Source organism: Hyla sarda, chromosome 8, assembly GCF_029499605.1.
Source record: "Hyla sarda isolate aHylSar1 chromosome 8, aHylSar1.hap1, whole genome shotgun sequence".
NCBI classification, from domain to species: domain Eukaryota; kingdom Metazoa; phylum Chordata; class Amphibia; order Anura; family Hylidae; genus Hyla; species Hyla sarda.
In genome coordinates, this window is record NC_079196.1 from 226884955 (window position 1) to 226902325 (window position 17371).

At 43.6% G+C, this 17371-nt stretch overlaps 1 protein-coding gene across 10 annotated transcripts in view; it reads left to right on the forward strand.

Annotated features, from left to right (window-relative positions):
• LOC130285437 (NACHT, LRR and PYD domains-containing protein 1b allele 3-like) overlaps nt 1-17371 on the forward strand; it is an 80239-nt gene that overhangs the window by 20938 nt on the left and 41930 nt on the right. For 5 of the 10 annotated variants that reach the window (XM_056536826.1, XM_056536831.1, XM_056536830.1 and 2 more), the window contains exon 2: nt 8623-8827. The exons of 1 other annotated variant lie outside the window; for it this stretch is intronic. Coding sequence is in view for 2 of the 9 variants with exons in the window: in XM_056536823.1 (XP_056392798.1) it covers nt 8676-8827 (152 nt within the window). In the remaining 7 variants the exon portion in view is untranslated. Of the gene's footprint in view, nt 1-6305; nt 6452-8622; nt 8828-17371 lie in introns of those variants that run through there. 4 more of the 10 variants (XM_056536832.1, XM_056536823.1, XM_056536825.1 and 1 more) reach the window with 2 other exon arrangements.

The following is a 17371-nucleotide window of genomic DNA, read 5'->3' on the forward strand; positions in this document are numbered from 1 at the left end:
AGATAAAACATGAGTATCTAGATAAAACATGAAAAGCTATACAGCTATAATGCAATAAATGAAAATATGGTAATCATGAAATTATGCAATAGTGAGGTACTTAGCTTGCAAATTTGGCGGCCAAATAGCTTGGACCGTCCCACCACTGTAAGGTGACCTCATCTAGCCCAGCAGCGAGCACCTGTACACCAGGTCTATATAATAGTTTGGAACCAAATAGTGCTGGCTGACTTATCCATTGTCTGTATTAAACATACGGGGGAGTGGCTACCTCCATGTTGGCTCCTGCACCCCACCCACCTCTATCAGGTGTATATAAGGTGTCTTGGATGTTCCAGATCTTACATTGCCTGCTGAGCTATTCACACAGAGGCATATTCATAGTGTAGGGTCCGTCCCAATGAGGTCACCTTACCGTGGTGGGATGGTCCAAGCTATTTGGCTGCCAAATTTGCAAGCTAAGTACCTCACTGTTTCATAATTTCATGATTCCATATTTTCATTTATTGCATTATGACTGTATAGCTTTTCATGTTATATCTATATACTCATGTTTTATCAATATCTTTGTGCTAGCAGTGTGCTGCTGTACTCTTCTGTTGCTGTATATCTTGCCCAGCAGCGAGCACCTGTACACCAGGTCTATATAATAGTTTGGAACCAAATAGTGCTGGCTGACTTATCCATTGTCTGTATGTGTGTATGTATATATGTGTATATATATATATATATATATATATATATATAAAAAATTTAAATAATAAATAAACATACACAAAAAAAATTGTCATCACACAACGTTGTCGGTATAAAAAAAATTGAGCTCTCAGAAAATAGCGATGCACTAACAAGATGTTGTTTTTTTAATCAGAAATAGTTTTTATAGTGTAAAATTAATAAACCATTAAATAAAGGTACATAAATGAGGTATCGCCATAATCATACCGACCTGCAGAATAAAATTACCATGTCATTGATATTGCGAGGTGAACACTGTAAAAAAAAAAAAATAATATAATAATACTCTTGCCAGAGTTACTGCTTTTTGGCAATCCTGCTTCACTAAAAATGTCATAAAAAGTGATCAAAATGTCAGACATACCCCAAAATAGTACTATTCAAAATCGCTACTTATCCTGCAAAAAAATAAGCTCCATAGGTAAAAAATTTAAAATATATATTTTTTTGTGATATGGGATAAACCATACAAAAAATATTCACTGCTTAAAAAAAATAAAGTGAACACTAAGATAACACATCCTAGATCTGAATGAATGAACTAATTGTATGAAATACTTTCCTCTTTACATAGTTGAATGCGCTGACAACAAAATCATACAAATTATCAATGGAAATCAAATATATTAACCCATGGAGGTCTGGATATGGAGTGACACTCAAAATCACAGTGGAAAACCCCACTACAGGCTGATCCAACTTTATATAATGTCATTAATACAAGTCCCAATGAGGCTCAGTAGTGTGTGTGGCCTCCACGTGCCCGTATGACCTCCCTACAATGCCTGGGCATGCTCCTGATGAGATGGAGGATGGTCTCCTGAGGGATGTCCTCCCAGACCTGGACTAAAGCATCCGCCAACTCCTGGACAGTCTGTGGTGGATGGAGCGAGACGTCCCAGATGTGCTCAATCGGATTCAGGGGAACGGGCGGCCAGTCCATAGCATCAATGCCTTCCTCTTGTAGGAACTGCTGACACACTCCAGACACATGAGGTCTAGCATTGTCTTGTATTAGGAGGAACCCAGGGCCAACCGCACCAGCATATGGTCTCACAAGGGGTCTGAGGATCTCATCTCGGTACCTGACAGTCAGGCTACCTCTGGCAAGCAGATGGAGGGCTGTGCGGCCCCCCAAAGAAATGCCACCCCACACCATTACTGACCCACCGCCAAACCGGTAATGCTGGAGGATGTTGCTGGCAGCAGAACGTTGTCCTCTGCGTCTCCAGACTCTGTCACGTCTGTCATATGTGCTCAGTGTGAACCTACTTTAATCTGTGAAGAGCACAGGGAGCCAGTGGTGAATTTGCCAATCTTGGTGTTCTCTGGCAAATGCCAAACATCCTGCACACTGTCGGGCTGTAAGCACATCCCCCACCTGTGGACGTCGGGCCCTCATACCACCCATGGAGTCTGTTTCTGACCGTTTGAGTGGACACATGCACATTTGTGTCCTGCTGGAGGTCAATTTGCAGGGCTCTGGCAGTGCTCCTCCTTGCACAAAAGCGGAGGTAGTGGTCCTGCTCCTGGGTCGTTTCCCTCCTACGACCTCCACGTCTCCTGATGTACTGGCCTGTCTCCTGGTAGCGCCTCCATGCTCTGGACACTACGCTGAAAGGAACAGCAAACCTTGCCACAGCTCGCATTGATGTGCCATCCTGGATGAGCTGCACTACCTGATCCACTTGTGTGGGTTGTAGACTCCGTCTCATGCTACCACTAGAGTGAAAACACCGCCAGCATTCAAAAGTGACCAAAACATCAGCCAGGAAGCATAGGAACTGAGAAGTGGTCTGTGGTCCCCACCTGCAGAACCACTCCTTTATTGGGGGTGTCTTGGTAATTGCCTATAATTTCTACGTGTTGTCTGTTCCATGTGAAATTGATTGTCAATCAGTGTTCTTCCTGAGTGGACAGTGGGATTTCACACAAGTGTCAGTGACTTGGAATTACATTGTGTTATTTAATTGTTCCCTTAATACCGGTTATTCGAACAGAAACCAATGTTTCACACTTTCAGATCACGTTTGAAGCCTTGGAAATTGTGTCTAAAAATCTGCTCTACACAAAATGGAGCTTGTTACTGAACACCATGCAACACCCGTTATTCTGACAGGTCGGACAGACTACCATGTGATATCAAATAGTAACCTGACTGACAGCCACTGTCAGACCTTATTCTGGAGCAGTAGGCCTGGAGTTCATCCATGTGTAGGACACTGCTGGTCTTCATCTGGGCAAAGTGTGTAGGCATTTCCCTAATGATGAAGGCATTGACTGGCCCTCACATTCCAAAGACCTGGATATGATTGAGAACTTTTGGGACATTATGGCCCTCATTTACTAAGAAAATCCGGTTGTAAGTCTATGTTGCTTTCTTACCCGACTGCTTTTTTCCCCTGGTATTTATTATTATGTCGCATCTTGTTTGTCGCACGTGGGTTTTTGTTGGTTTTGGTTTCCAACTCCTCTGAGCTGTCAGGAAAAAATCCACAACAATTCAACAAAATCGGGTTGGAAACCTTTATAAATACGTGGGAAAGCTCAGAAATGTCGGGTTACACCCCTTTTTCGGGTTTGGGAGAATCCACATCGGGTCCGTCGGGAAAAAATGTTGCATCGTGTCGCAGACTGGCGCACCATGTCTGCGACATGGCGCAGACAAAGATGCGACAAAAAAACCCGACAAAATAAGTTGGGTTTAGAATAGTAAATGAGGGCCTATGTGTCAGTGCATCTAATGCTGCCAAGTAGCACCATATACTGTTCAGGAGGTCACTGATGATCTGATCCAAGTTTAGGAAAAGATTTTCTGGGACACCATGTTATCAGAAGTATGTCTAGACTCCAGGAGTGCATACAAGCAAGGCCGAACTGGGTGTGAAGACCAGACCTGGAAAAAATTACATACCAGCCCCATAGTGTTGCGTCATTATACCAGCACGTCATCATTTTCTTGTTCATAAAAGGTAAAATCATTCATTTTAAAGCATATTTGAAGAGTGCCTTATTTATAGATAAGACATATATAAAGAGCAAAAATAGTATAGTTTCCCCACATTAGATGCAGTATAGTTTCCCCACATTAGGTGCAGTATATTTTCCCCACATTAGGTGCAGTATATTTTCTCCACATTAGGTGCAGTATATTTTCCCCACATTAGGTGCAGTATAGTTTCCCCACATTAGGTGCAGTATATTTTCCCCACATTAGGTGCAGTATATTTTCCCCACATTAGGTGCAGTATAGTTTCCCCACATTAGGTGCAGTATAGTTCCCCCACATTAGGTGCAGTATAGTTCCCCCACATTAGGTGCAGTATAGTTCCCCCACATTAGGTGCAGTATAGTTCTCCCCACATTAGGTGCAGTATAGTTCTCCCCACATTAGGTGCAGTATAGTTCCCCCACATTAGGTGCAGTATAGTTCCCCCACATTAGGTGCAGTATAGTTCCCCACATTGGGTGCAGTATAGTTCTCCCCACATTGGGTGCAGTATAGTCCCCCCACATTGGGTGCAGTATAGTTCCCACCACATTAGGTGCAGTATAGTTCCCCCACATTAGGTGCAGTATAGTTCCCCCACACTAGGTGAAGCATAGTTCCCCCACACTAGGTGCAGCATAGTTCCCCACATTAGGTGCATTATAGTCCCTCACATTAGGTGCAGTATAGTTCCCCACATAAGTTGCAGTATAGTTCCCCACATTAGGTACAGTTCCCCACATTAGGTGCAGTATAGCTCCCCACATTAGGTGCAGTATAGCTCCCCACATTAGGTGCAGTCACTGAGGACAAGCAGGGCTTCGTACACTGAGGACAAGCAGGGCTTCGTACACTGAGGACAAGCAGGGCTCTGTACACTGAGGACAAGCAGGGCTCTGTACACTGATGACAAGCAGGGCTCTGTACACCGAGGACAAGCAGGGCTCTGTACACCGAGGACAAGCAGGGCTCTGTACACCGAGGACAAGCAGGGCTCTGTACACCGAGGACAAGCAGGGCTCTGTACACGGAGGACAAGCAGGGCTCTGTACACGGAGGACAAGCAGGGATCTGTACCTGAGGACAAGCAGGGCCTGTACGAGAGAGAGCAGGGCGGCGGGCGCACTGCTCGGTGGCACAGTGAACTGTGGCGTGCTGCTGCGCTTAGACGTGAGGTCACGTCACCCTCACGGTGAGGTCTGAACGCAGCAGCGCGCCACGCCGGAGTTCAAAGCGCCTCTCCCAGGCAGCCACACTGACAACCCAGGGCTGTAAGGAAGAAGCAGGGCCGGCTCTTCTTCTGTTAAGATATGTATTGTGGGTGCCGGGCGGCCTGTGCAGGCCGCTGGGCCTATTTTCATGTAGAATCCAGTAGAAAGAAGGGTCCCGGCACTCAGAAGTTTTTTGAAGTCTCAAAGGTTTTTATTTATGCAACATGCATAGCATACAAGGTAGGTACGCGTACGCGTACCTACCTTGTATGCTATGCATGTTGCATAAATAAAAACCTTTGAGACTTCAAAAAACTTCTGAGTGCCGGGACCCTTCTTTCTACTGGATTCTTGTTACATTGGTCCTCGGGCACCAACTATTGGTTGCAGTGCCGACCTTCTTGGGATTTGGTTTTTATTTTCATGTAGAGGCCTGGTGCCCATGCGTTAATCCCTGCAAAGCGGCCCCAGGAATTCCCGGTATCCCACTAGGCCAGTCCGGGCCTGCATACAGGTGTGTGGCAGCCTTACACTCTACTCAATCACATTTGGATCAGCCTGTGGTTTCAGTTTTTTTTTCTTCGATTTTTCAGTGTGCTTTAAAAATGATTAGTGGATACTGCATGTCACCCAGTAAGAGGTCATATGCCAAGCAGAGGGGAGCAGATTTAGGGTCACATCCGAAGTGAAGCCCCATCTGTACTGTGGATGGGGAACAAGTTTTAATCAAAAAGAGCCTCCATTTTTTTGACCAAGAGTGCAGCTGCAATCTTCTTTTGTATATATAAATGTACATGGATATCAAGATATATCTCCAAAATGTGTTTGTGTAGACTTCAGTATGCATTCCATTGTCCTTGCCTCACACCATAAAACCTGTTCTCAGAACAGAAACCAAAGGCTGCTTTACACCTGCAGATCAAATATGAAACCTTTGTGTCTATAAATCTGCTCTACTCAAAATGGAGCTTGTAACTGAACAATTTAACATGGACGCCTTTCAATTTACCGTATTTATTGGCGTATAACACGCACTTTTAAAACTTAAATTCAAGGCAAAAAGTCTGCCTGCGTGTTATACGCTGATAAATCTTTTTGTCACTGATTTAAAGTGGCCGCAGCAGCGGCTGCTTGTTAAGGATTAGCAGCCTGGCTATTGTATTGTGTTTTTTTAAATCTTCGTTACCGTGCCGCGCTCGGCAGGCCAGGTCCGGTGTCGGCTGCGGTCAGTGAAGCAGGATGAGTGATGTCCTCTGCTAGCTCCGCTGCACAGAATCAGGGACGTCACTCATTCACTGCTGCTGCCGCTGTGACTATTCTAAGGTGGCTGCGGTTGGGCTGCTGAAGTTAAACAAGCAGCAGGCGCTGCGACCAGACTGACCTGCGGCGGCTGCAGCGAATGATGAGTGACGTCCCTGATGCTGTGCAGCCGGCAGAGGACGTCACTCATCCTGCTTCACTGACCGCAGCCCGCAAGACCCGACACCGGACCTGGCCTGCCGAGCGCAGCTAGGTAAGGTAGATGGGAAAAATATATATATCAAAAACGGGGGAAAGGGGATGCTGAGAGGGGGGCATGATGAGAAGGGGGGCATGATGAGCAGGGGGGCATGATGAGAAGGGGAGCATGATGAGAAGGGGGGCATGATGAGCAGGGGGGCATGATGAGAAGGGGGGCATGATGAGAAGGGGAGCATGATGAGAAGGGGGGCATGATGAGAGGGGGGCATGATGAGAAGGGGGGCATGATGAGCAGGGGGGCATGATGAGAAGGGGGGCATGATGAGCAGGGGGGCATGATGAGAAGGGGAGCATGATGAGCAGGGGGGGGCATGATGAGAAGGGGAGCATGATGAGAGGGGGGGGCATGATGAGAGGGGGACATGATGAGAGGGGGCATGATGAGAAGGGGGGCAGGATGAGAGGGGGGCATGATGAAAAGGGGGCATGATGAGGGGGGGCATGATGAGAAGGGGGGCAGGATGAGAAGGGGGCTTGATGAGAAGGGGGCATGATGAGAGGGGGGCATGATGAAAAGGGGGGCATGATGAGAAGGGGACATGATGAAAAGGGGGCATTATGAGAGGGGGGCATGATGAAAAGGGGGCATGATGAGGGGGGGCATGATGAGAGGGGGATGGGGGAATAAGACAGTGGGGGAATGATGAGAGGGTAAGGGGGGATGGGTGTAAATGTGGCACAGGGGCTGATAAAGGGGGAGGAATGCTCTGGCACTGGAAGGGGGGACCAAACTAAAGTTCAGGTAAAATCAAAGTTAGAGGGATGATATGGCATTTAGTCTGTCATTTATCTTATAAGTATTTTTTTTTTTACTTAAATTTCCCTATTAAAATGGGGGTGCGTGTTATACGCCGATAAGTACGGTGATTGGCCAAATGAATCCTGGCCCAGTTATTCTGACCGGTCTGACAGACTTCCATGTGATATCTAATGGTAACTCGACTGCTGTTCAGGGATAAAATCTACAATGATCGTCAGACCTTATTCTGGAGCAGTAGGTCTGGGGTTCATCCCTCTGTAGGACAATGCTGGTCTTCATCTGGGCAAAATGTGTAGGCTTTCTGAATGATGAAGGCATTGAAGCCATTTACTGGTCCTCATAGACCTGAATACAACTTTTGGGACATTAAAGGGGTACTCCGCTGCTCAGCATTTGGAACAAACTGTTCCGAATGCTGTGCTTGAGCCGGGAGCTCGTGACGTCATAGCCCCGCCCCCTCAATGCAAGTCTATGGGAGGGGGCATGACGGCTTTCACGCCCCCTCCCATAGACTTGCATTGAGGGGGCAAGGAGTGACATCCTGAGGGGACAGGGCTATGACGTCACGAGCTCCCGGCTCCAGCATTCAGGAACAGCAGAGTACCCCTTTAATGTGTCAGTGTATCTGATGCTGTCAAGTGGCACCACAGAATATTCAGGAGGTCGCTGATGACCTGATCCAAGTACAAAAGGGGTACTCCACTGGAAAACATTTTTTCAAATCTACTGGTGCCCGAAAGTTAAACAGATTTGTAAATGACTTCTATAAAAAAAAAATCTTAATCCTTACAGTACTTATCAGCTGCTGTTATCATCCACAGGAAGTTCTTTTCTTTTTGAATTTCTTTTCTGCCTGACCACAGTGCTCTCTGCTGACACCTCTGTCCATTTTATGAACTGTCAAGAGCAGGATGGGTTTTCTATGGGGATTTGCTCCTATTCTGAACAGTTCCTAAAATGGACAGAGGTGTCAGCAGAGAGCACTGTGGTCAGACAGAAAGGAAATTCAAAAAGAAAAGAACTTCCTGTGGATCATAACAGCAGCTGATAAGTACTGGAAGGATTAAGATTTTTTAATAGAGGTAATCTACAAATCTGTTTAACTTTTCGGCTCCAGTTAATTTAAAAAAAAGTTTTCCAGTGGAGTATCCCTTTCATTTTTCGGTGTGCTCTGAATACCAGCTCTTAATTGGTTCATGATTTTGGTTTCCATTGACTGATTATAACAATAAAATAATATGTATGTACCATGCAGCTTATTGCTTGAGGCATAGTATAATCTGTTGAATGGTGATAAGTTTCCAGTGATCGTCTACACCTGCCTCAAGAATTTGCAGCTATATATTTGGGAATATATTTTGCATACCCTATGCGTTTTACCTTACTACTTGTTTTTATATCAGTTTTTAAAGGTGTGGGGATTTACCTTTGTCCATATGGATATGCACCAATACAGGAAATCTGTGCGTATGTCTGAGGGAAGAGGAGTTTCTTCTGAAACATCAAACAAGAGGTGTGACATCTCCTGCCTTGAAGGGAACAGTGTTTTCACCATGCCAGTACGGCCGGTATGCCGCTACTAGGAACGCCAAGAGGACAAAGAGTGCAGTGAGTTTATCTTGTGACGTGTGAAAATGGATTTATAATCTTAATGAAATGCAACATATGGTGTTTTTTTGTATGTGAATACACTAGTTTATATAAAGCAAGGTAAATAAATATATAATTATTTTGTATGAATGAACTAATAAAGTGGGGAAGGGAACCCCAAAACGAGCACCAGTGGATCTGTCCTTGATCATTGTGAAGATAAAAATGTACAGTGAAATCCTTCGAGTCACGAACACAAGCAAGTATGTCATGTGTAGACATTGTTAATGTAACAGAATGAAGTGAAGATTTTTTTTATTTTCCCAACAAGAGAAATTAAATTGCAGAAGGTTGAATCAGCTGGAATTTCTTTTAGCCAAGTGAGAGAGCGTGTGAAGATCAATTATCTCAGAACTCCAAAATAGCTGATGAAAAGGAAGGTAAGTTTGATCTTGTGACGGATCCATCTGCTGGTTAACCTCTTGGCCCCAATTAGGACATTGTGGTTAACCACAGACACCTCTCCATTCCATTCGTAGGGGTGGTCGTCGTTCGCCGACCACGAGGCAGCGGACGTTTTTGGGACCCGAGGAAAAATCAGCAGTGTTCGGTACAAATCCTATGGAACTAAAAACGGACCCTTTATCTACCAAACACCGCTGGAATCTGCCGCCCGCCTTCTATTTTGTCATTTATATGTTTCAATGTGTTTTCTTGTTGTGTTCTGGGATGGCGATTGTCTCTGTCCTGGGAGATAATTGGATTTCTTCGTCCAGGGAGATAATTGTATTTCTTCGTCCTGGGAGATAATTGGATTTCTTCGTCCAGGGAGATAATTGGATTTCTTCCCAGTTGTCTGGGAGATAGAGAGGATGGAGGTATGGGTAAAGTGGGAAGTGCTTATGTTGAAGCCACTGCGATTGGCTACTGTCCACTATGTTTTACAGTCTTCCATCAGGTCCCCTAGGGGAGTGTCCACCTGGTGGAGACCTGCATAAATACCGAGCAGGTAGCCCCATTAAAGTCATTCCTGTTTGACCCTCAAGACGGAGCTGGTTTCGTTTGTGGGGGGAATTACTATTGGGACAGCGCTTTCGTTATTTCTAGCTATGGAAGGAGTTCGACTGATTTGCGGATCGGGAGCGGCCGCGTTCGTATCCTCCGGTCGGGAGTTGGACGGTCGGCTGGAACCAACCTGCGTTCCTGGAGAAGGGGATCGTTCCAAGTGGCGGCTTCCTCTACCTGTCGGGGAGTGTCGTAACAGATCTCTCACGAAGTACTTAAAAACCAAGCATTCCGAGAGGCTGGAGAAGTATTTGCAGAAATGGTTTACAATCAGCAACTAATACTTGTTTGATTAGATGCTTATAGCAGTTCAACACCTGCAGTCAGCCACACAGCAGGAACATAATAAAGTGCGGAAATTATATAGAAAAACAGTGTGGACTTTGATCAAACACATAAAGAACTGCAAGAGAATACAGAAAAACTGAAAAGATTAATCTTGCTAATTTTAAAATAGAAAAGTTTATTTTACCAGCAAAACAAGATATATACCTGGGCAGAGGACCAGAATATAAGACGGAGAGAAAGAAATCAAAGGAACCGACAAGGTGAAAAAAGAGATTCGGAGGTGGAGAGCGATTCAAAAGAAGATCACTACAATGGTAATACCCAAAAGAAAACTGCCAAAGAAATATAGACAAACCTGCTTCCACACAGAAGGATACGGACACCATCAGTGGAGCAAGTTTAGACCATCAGGAGAAAACTTGGAGCAAAACGCGAGGTGAGTCGCCAGTTTATGGCCGGCATTTATCATTGTAGGTGTTAGTGAAGCATTTATCATTGTAGGTGTAAGTGAAGCATTTATCATTGTAGGTGTAAGTGAAGCCTTTATCATTGTAGGTGTAAGTGAAGCCTTTATCATTGTAGGTGTAAGTGAAGCATTTACCATTGTAGTGTAAGCGAAGCATTTATCATTGTAGTGTAAGTGAAGCATTTATCATTGTAGGTGTAAGTGAAGCATTTATCATTGTAGTGTAAGTGAAGCATTTATCATTGTAGTGTAAGTGAAGCATTTATCATTGTAGGTGTAAGTGAAGCATTTATCATTGTAGTGTAAGTGAAGCATTTACCATTGTAGTGTAAGTGAAGCATTTACCATTGTAGTGTAAGTGAAGCATTTATCATTGTAGTGTAAGTGAAGCATTTATCATTGTAGTGTAAGCGAAGCATTTATCAGTGTAGGTGTAAGTGAAGCATTTACCATTGTAGTGTTAGTGAAGCATTTATCATTGTAGTGTAAGTGAAGCATTTACCATTGTAGGTGTAAGTGAAGCATTTACCATTGTAGGTGTAAGTGAAGCATTTATCATTGTAGTGTAAGTGAAGCATTTACCATTGTAGTGTAAGTGAAGCATTTACCATTGTAGTGTAAGTGAAGCATTTATCATTGTAGTGTAAGCGAAGCATTTATCAGTGCAGGTGTAAGCGAAGCATTTATCATTGTAGTGTAAGTGAAGCATTTACCATTGTAGTGTAAGTGAAGCATTTACCATTGTAGTGTAAGTGAAGCATTTACCATTGTAGGTGTAAGTGAAGCATTTATCATTGTAGGTGTAAGTGAAGCATTTATCATTGTAGGTGTAAGTGAAGCATTTATCATTGTAGGTGTAAGTGAAGCATTTATCTTTGTAGGTGTAAGTGAAGCATTTATCATTGTAGGTGTAAGTGAAGCATTTTTATACACCCTTTTTTTGTGTGCTGGTGATGTGTAGGAGCACCACATTTATTAAATGGTCACAGATACATTTTGTGCAGGTCACATTTTCTGAAATTTCTCTCTTCACGTACACCAAAAAGCTAAGTCTGGGTTGGTGTTGTTTTAGAGACGTTTCACAAAAAGGCGCAGTTCACAAAAACCTTCCATGTCATGTGTTGCCAAAATCAATGGATTGCAACTCAAAATCAGCAGAAATGTGTAAACCAAAAGGCGCAAAAAAGGCGCAAATAAATCCTTTTGTAGACACAAAAAACAGTCCAAAGACAATGATAAATGTCAGCCTATGTGTCTTATAAAGCACTCAGGCCTGTACAGAAATCATTCTTTGAGAAGACACTGGGGTCAGGGCCGGCTCCACCTATAGGCAAAATGTCTTGATGGGGGCGCCGTTCTGCCCTCCGCAAGAAAGTTATTTCTCCGGGTCCTGACAGACGCAAAACTGTCATCTCAGTAGTAAGGTGATTACATAGGGCGGGGGTTTGTTACAGTGTGTCACCCCAGTAGTAAGGAGATTACATGAGGAGGAGGCTTGTTACAGTGTGTCACCCCAGTAGTAAGGAGATTACATGAGGAGGGGGTTTGTTACAGTGTGTCACCCCAGTAGTAAGGAGATTACATGAGGAGGAGGTTTGTTACAGTGTGTCACCCCAGTAGTAAGGATATTACATGAGGAGGAGGTTTGTTACAGTGTGTCACCCCAGTAGTAAGGAGATTACATGAGGAGGAGGTTTGTTACAGTGTGTCACACCAGTAGTAAGTTGATTACATGAGGCGGAGGTTTGTTACAGTGTGTCACCCCAGTAGTAAGGAGATTACATGAGGATGAGGTTTGTTACAGTGTGTAACCACAGTAGTAAGGAGAATACATGAGGAGGAGGTTTGTTACAGTGTGTCACCCCAGTAGTAAGGATATTACATGAGGAGGAGGTTTGTTAGTGTGTCACCCCAGTAGTAAGGAGATTACATGAGGAGGAGGTTTGTTAGTGTGTCACCCCAGTAGTAAGGAGATTACATGAGGAGGAGGTTTGTTACAGTGTGTAACCACATTAGTAAGGAGATTACATGAGGATGAGGTTTGTTACAGTGTGTCACCCCAGTAGTAAGGAGATTACATGAGGAGGGGGTTTGTTACAGTGTGTCACCCCAGTATTAACCCCTTAAGGACGCAGGGCGTAAATGTACGTCCTGGTGAGGTGGTACTTAACGCACCAGGACGTACATTTACGTCCTGTGCATAACCGCGGGCATCGGAGCGATGCCCGTGTCATGCGCGGCTGATCCCGGCTGCTGATCGCAGCCAGGGACCCGCTGGCAATGGCCGACGCCCGCGATCTCGCGGGCGTCCGCCATTAACCCCTTAGGTGCCGGGATCAATATAGATCCCGGCATCTGCGGCAGTGCGCGATTTGAATGAATGATCGGATCGCCCGCAGCGCTGCTGCGGGGATCCGATCATTCACAACGCTGCACGGAGGTCCCCTCTCCTTTCTCCGTCCGGCTCCCGGCGTCTTCTGCTCTTGTCTGTGATCGAGCAGACCAGAGCAGGAGATGACCGATAATACTGATCTGTTCTATGTCCTATACATAGAACAGATCAGTATTAGCAATCATGGTATTGCTATGAATAGTCCCCTATGGGGACTATTCAAGTGTAAAAAAAAATGTAAAAGTAAAAGTAAAAAAAAAGTGAAAAATCCCCTCCCTCAATAAAAAGTAAAACGTCCGTTTTTTCCTATTTTACCCCCAAAAAGCGTAAAATTTTTTTTATACACATATTTGGTATCGCCGCGTGCGTAAATGTCCGAACTATTAAAATAAAATGTTAATGATGCCGTACGGTGAACGGCGTGAACGAAAAAAAAAAAGTCAAAAATTTCTACTTTTTTAATACATTTAAAAAAAAAAAAATTATAAAAAATGTATTAAAAGTTTTTTATATGCAAATGTGGTATCAAAAAAAAGTACAGATCATGGCGCAAAAAATGAGCCCCCATACCGCCGCTTATACGGAAAAATAAAAAAGTTAGAGGTCATCAAAATAAAGGGATTGTAAACGTACTAATTTGGTTAAAAAGTTTGTAATTTTTTTTAAGCGCAAAAATAATATAAAAGTATGTAATAATGGGTATCATTTTAATCGTATTGACCCTCAGAATAAAGAACACACGTCATTTTTACCATAAATTGTACGGCGTGAAAACGAAACCTTCCAAAATTAGCAAAATTGCGTTTTTCGTTTTAATTTCCCCACAAAAAGTGTTTTTTGGTTGCGCCATACATTTTATGATATAATGAGGGATGTCATTACAAAGGACAACTGGTCGTGCAAAAAACAAGCCCTAATACTAGTTTGTGGATGAAAATATAAAAGAGTTATGATTTTTAGAAGGCGAGGAGGAAAAAATGAAAACGTAAAAATTAAATTGTCTGAGTCCTTAAGGCCAAAATGGGCTGAGTCCTTAAGGGGTTAAGGAGATTACATGAGGAGGGGGTTTGTTACAGTGTGTCATCCCAGTAGTAAGGAGATTACATGAGAAGGAGGATTGTTACAGTGTATCACCCCAGTAGTAAGGTGATTACATGAGGAGGTTTGTTACAGTGTGTCACCCCAGTAGTAAGGAGATTACATGAGGATGAGGTTTGTTACAGTATGTCACCCCAGTAGTAAGGAGATTACATGAGGAGGAGGTTTGTTACAGTGTGTCACACCAGTAGTAAGGAGATTACATGAGGAGGAGGTTTGTTACAGTGTCACCCCACTAGTAAGGAGATTACATGAGGAGGGGGTATGTTACAGTGTGTCACCCCAGTAGTAAGGAGATTACATGAGGAGGAGGTTTGTTACAGTGTGCCACCCCAGTAGTAAGGAGATTACATGAGGAGGAGGTTTGTTACAGTGTGTCACCCCAGTAGTAAGGTGATTACATGAGGAGGAGGTTTGTTACAGTGTGTCACCATAGTAGTAAGGAGATTACATGAGGAGGAGGTTTGTTAAAGTGTGTCACCACAGTAGTAAGGAAATTACATGAGGAGGAGGTTTGTTACAGTGTGTCACCCCAGTAGTAAGGTGATTACATGAGGAGGAGGTTTGTTACAGTGTGTCACCATAGTAGTAAGGAGATTACATGAGGAGGAGGTTTGTTACAGTGTGTCACCCCAGTAGTAAGGAGATAACATGAGGAGGGGGTTTGTTACAGTGTGTCACCCCAGTAGTAAGGAGATTACATGAGGAGGAGGTTTATTACAGTGTGTCACCCCAGTAGTAAGGAGATTACATGAGGAGGAGGTTTGTTACAGTGTGTCACCCCAGTAGTAAGGAGATTACATGAGGAGGAGGTCTGTTACAGTGTGTCACCCCAGTAGTAAGGAGATTACATGAGGAGGAGGTTTGTTACAGTGTGTCACCCCAGTAGTAAGGAGATAACATGAGAGGGGGGTTTGTTACAGTGTGTCACCCCAGTATTAAGGAGATTTCATGAGGAGGGGGTTTGTTACTGTGTGTCATCCCAGTAGTAAGGAGATTACACGAGGAGGAGGTTTGTTACAGTGTGTCATCCCAGTAGTAAGGAGATTACATGAGGAGGAGGAGGTTTGTTACAGTGTGTCACCCCAGTAGTGAGGAGATTATGTGAGGAGGAGGTTTGTTACAGTGTGTCACCCCAGTAGTAAGGTGATTACATGAGGAGGAGGTTTGTTACAGTGTGTCACCCAAGTATTAAGGAGATTTCATGAGGAGGGGGTTTGTTACTGTGTGTCATCCCAGTAGTAAGGAGATTACACGAGGAGGAGGTTTGTTACAGTGTGTCATCCCAGTAGTAAGGAGATTACATGAGGAGGAGGAGGTTTGTTACAGTGTGTCACCCCAGTAGTGAGGAGATTATGTGAGGAGGAGGTTTGTTACAGTGTGTCACCCCAGTAGTAAGGTGATTACATGAGGAGGAGGTTTGTTACAGTGTGTCACCCCAGTAGTAAGGAGATTACATGAGGAGGAGGTTTGTTACAGTGTGTCACCCCAGTAGTAAGGTGATTACATGAGGATGAGGTTTGTTACAGTGTGTCACCCCAGTAGTAAGGAGATTACATGAGGAGGAGGTTTGTTACAGTGTGTCCCCCCAGTAGTAAGGTGATTACATGAGGATGAGGTTTGTTACAGTGTGTCACCCCAGTAGTAAGGAGATTTCATGAGGAGGGGGTTTGTTACAGTGTGTCACCCCAGTAGTAAGGAGATTACATGAGGATGAGGTTTGTTACAGTGTGTCACCCCAGTAGTAAGGTGATTACATGAGGATGAGGTTTGTTACAGTGTGTAACCACAGTAGTAAGGAGATTACATGAGGATGAGGTTTGTTACAGTGTGTCACCCCAGTAGTAAGGTGGGGCGTGTCAATGGAAGGAGTCAAAGGGCGGTAAAAATAGCTTTTGCCTAGGGTGGCAAAAATCTTTGCACCAGCCCTGACTGGAGTGTATACCAAGTTTGTGATAGTTGTAAGTTTGACTTTATGGTGGACTTTACCAGGATGTGTAAAAATATAAAAATGAGGATGTTTTTCCAAGGGAAATGGGTGGAAATAAAGAGATAGATCAGATGTCCCAGCAAAGTTGAGATTTAAAAGTTAGTTTGAAGCAGAAATGTCCAGTGATTTCATTTGAGTACTATAAAGTAATGGTGATAAAAAAGATAATGTAAAGAAAAATGCGCAACAATGTCACCAAGAAAATATAGCTAGAAAAGAATTGAAAAAAAAAAAAAGGTGACCCAATTATAATGAAGAAAGTGGAAAGAGAGGGCACTACCATAGTCATGGATAGAAATAATTATAATAAAGATATAGAAGAACCACTTGGCGACACTGTTGTGTATAAGAAACTTGTTAATGATCCTGCAGAGAGTATTAAAGTGATAAGTGTCTGATTGCAGCGGTCGTACCCCACCCCCCCTTTCTTCAGACATTTATTACCTATCCTGTGGAGAGGGGATAAGTGTCTAAAAAGTGGGGTACCTTTGACTACTTCTTTTAAAAAGGAGATGATATTCGGGTTCCTTGAAGAAGCAGTTCTGAAAGGTGCTATAAATGGTTACTTACAAGTGAATATCCACGGGTATTTTACACTGTGTCAAAAATACAGCAAAAATTCCCCTAGATGTCCAATTGTGTCGAGGGTGAATTCAGTGTTGGAACTGATCGAGTTCTGTGGGTAATCACTTGCCATAGCTGGTAAAGAAACATACACATGTCAGGAACACCAACAAATTCTTAAGACCATGTAGGAACAACACTAAAAAGTGCTTAAAATATCTGAATTTCACAGCAATCATTGCAGAGGATAGCATTGAGCATCCTATGAAAGAAACAAGATCTCAATATATGGGCAATATACATGCAATTCTAGATTAGATTCTATCGAACCTTGTTAACTTCTGAGAATTCCAGTGTGAAATGGACAATGTAGGGCAGACTGAGAAATGAAAGAAGCGATCTAATTGGTTGGTATGGGCAACTGGTCAACTTCTCCTCTGCACAAGATTTGACAAATTTCCCCCAAAGTGTCAGTTTTGAGGTGGATGGCATTGGAGTGCATTGAGGAAACAAATGGTGTGGAAATTCAGAGGAAAGGATTCTGGATCTGGAGGCCAAAGACCCTGCATCCAAAGGGGATGAACCAAGAGTGTAGTCAGTCATCTTGGATTTAACATGGCAAGATGCTCTAAATCATCGATTCTATTTTCCAAAGAGTGGATTGAGGAGATTACTATATTTACCCGCAATTTATGAAGC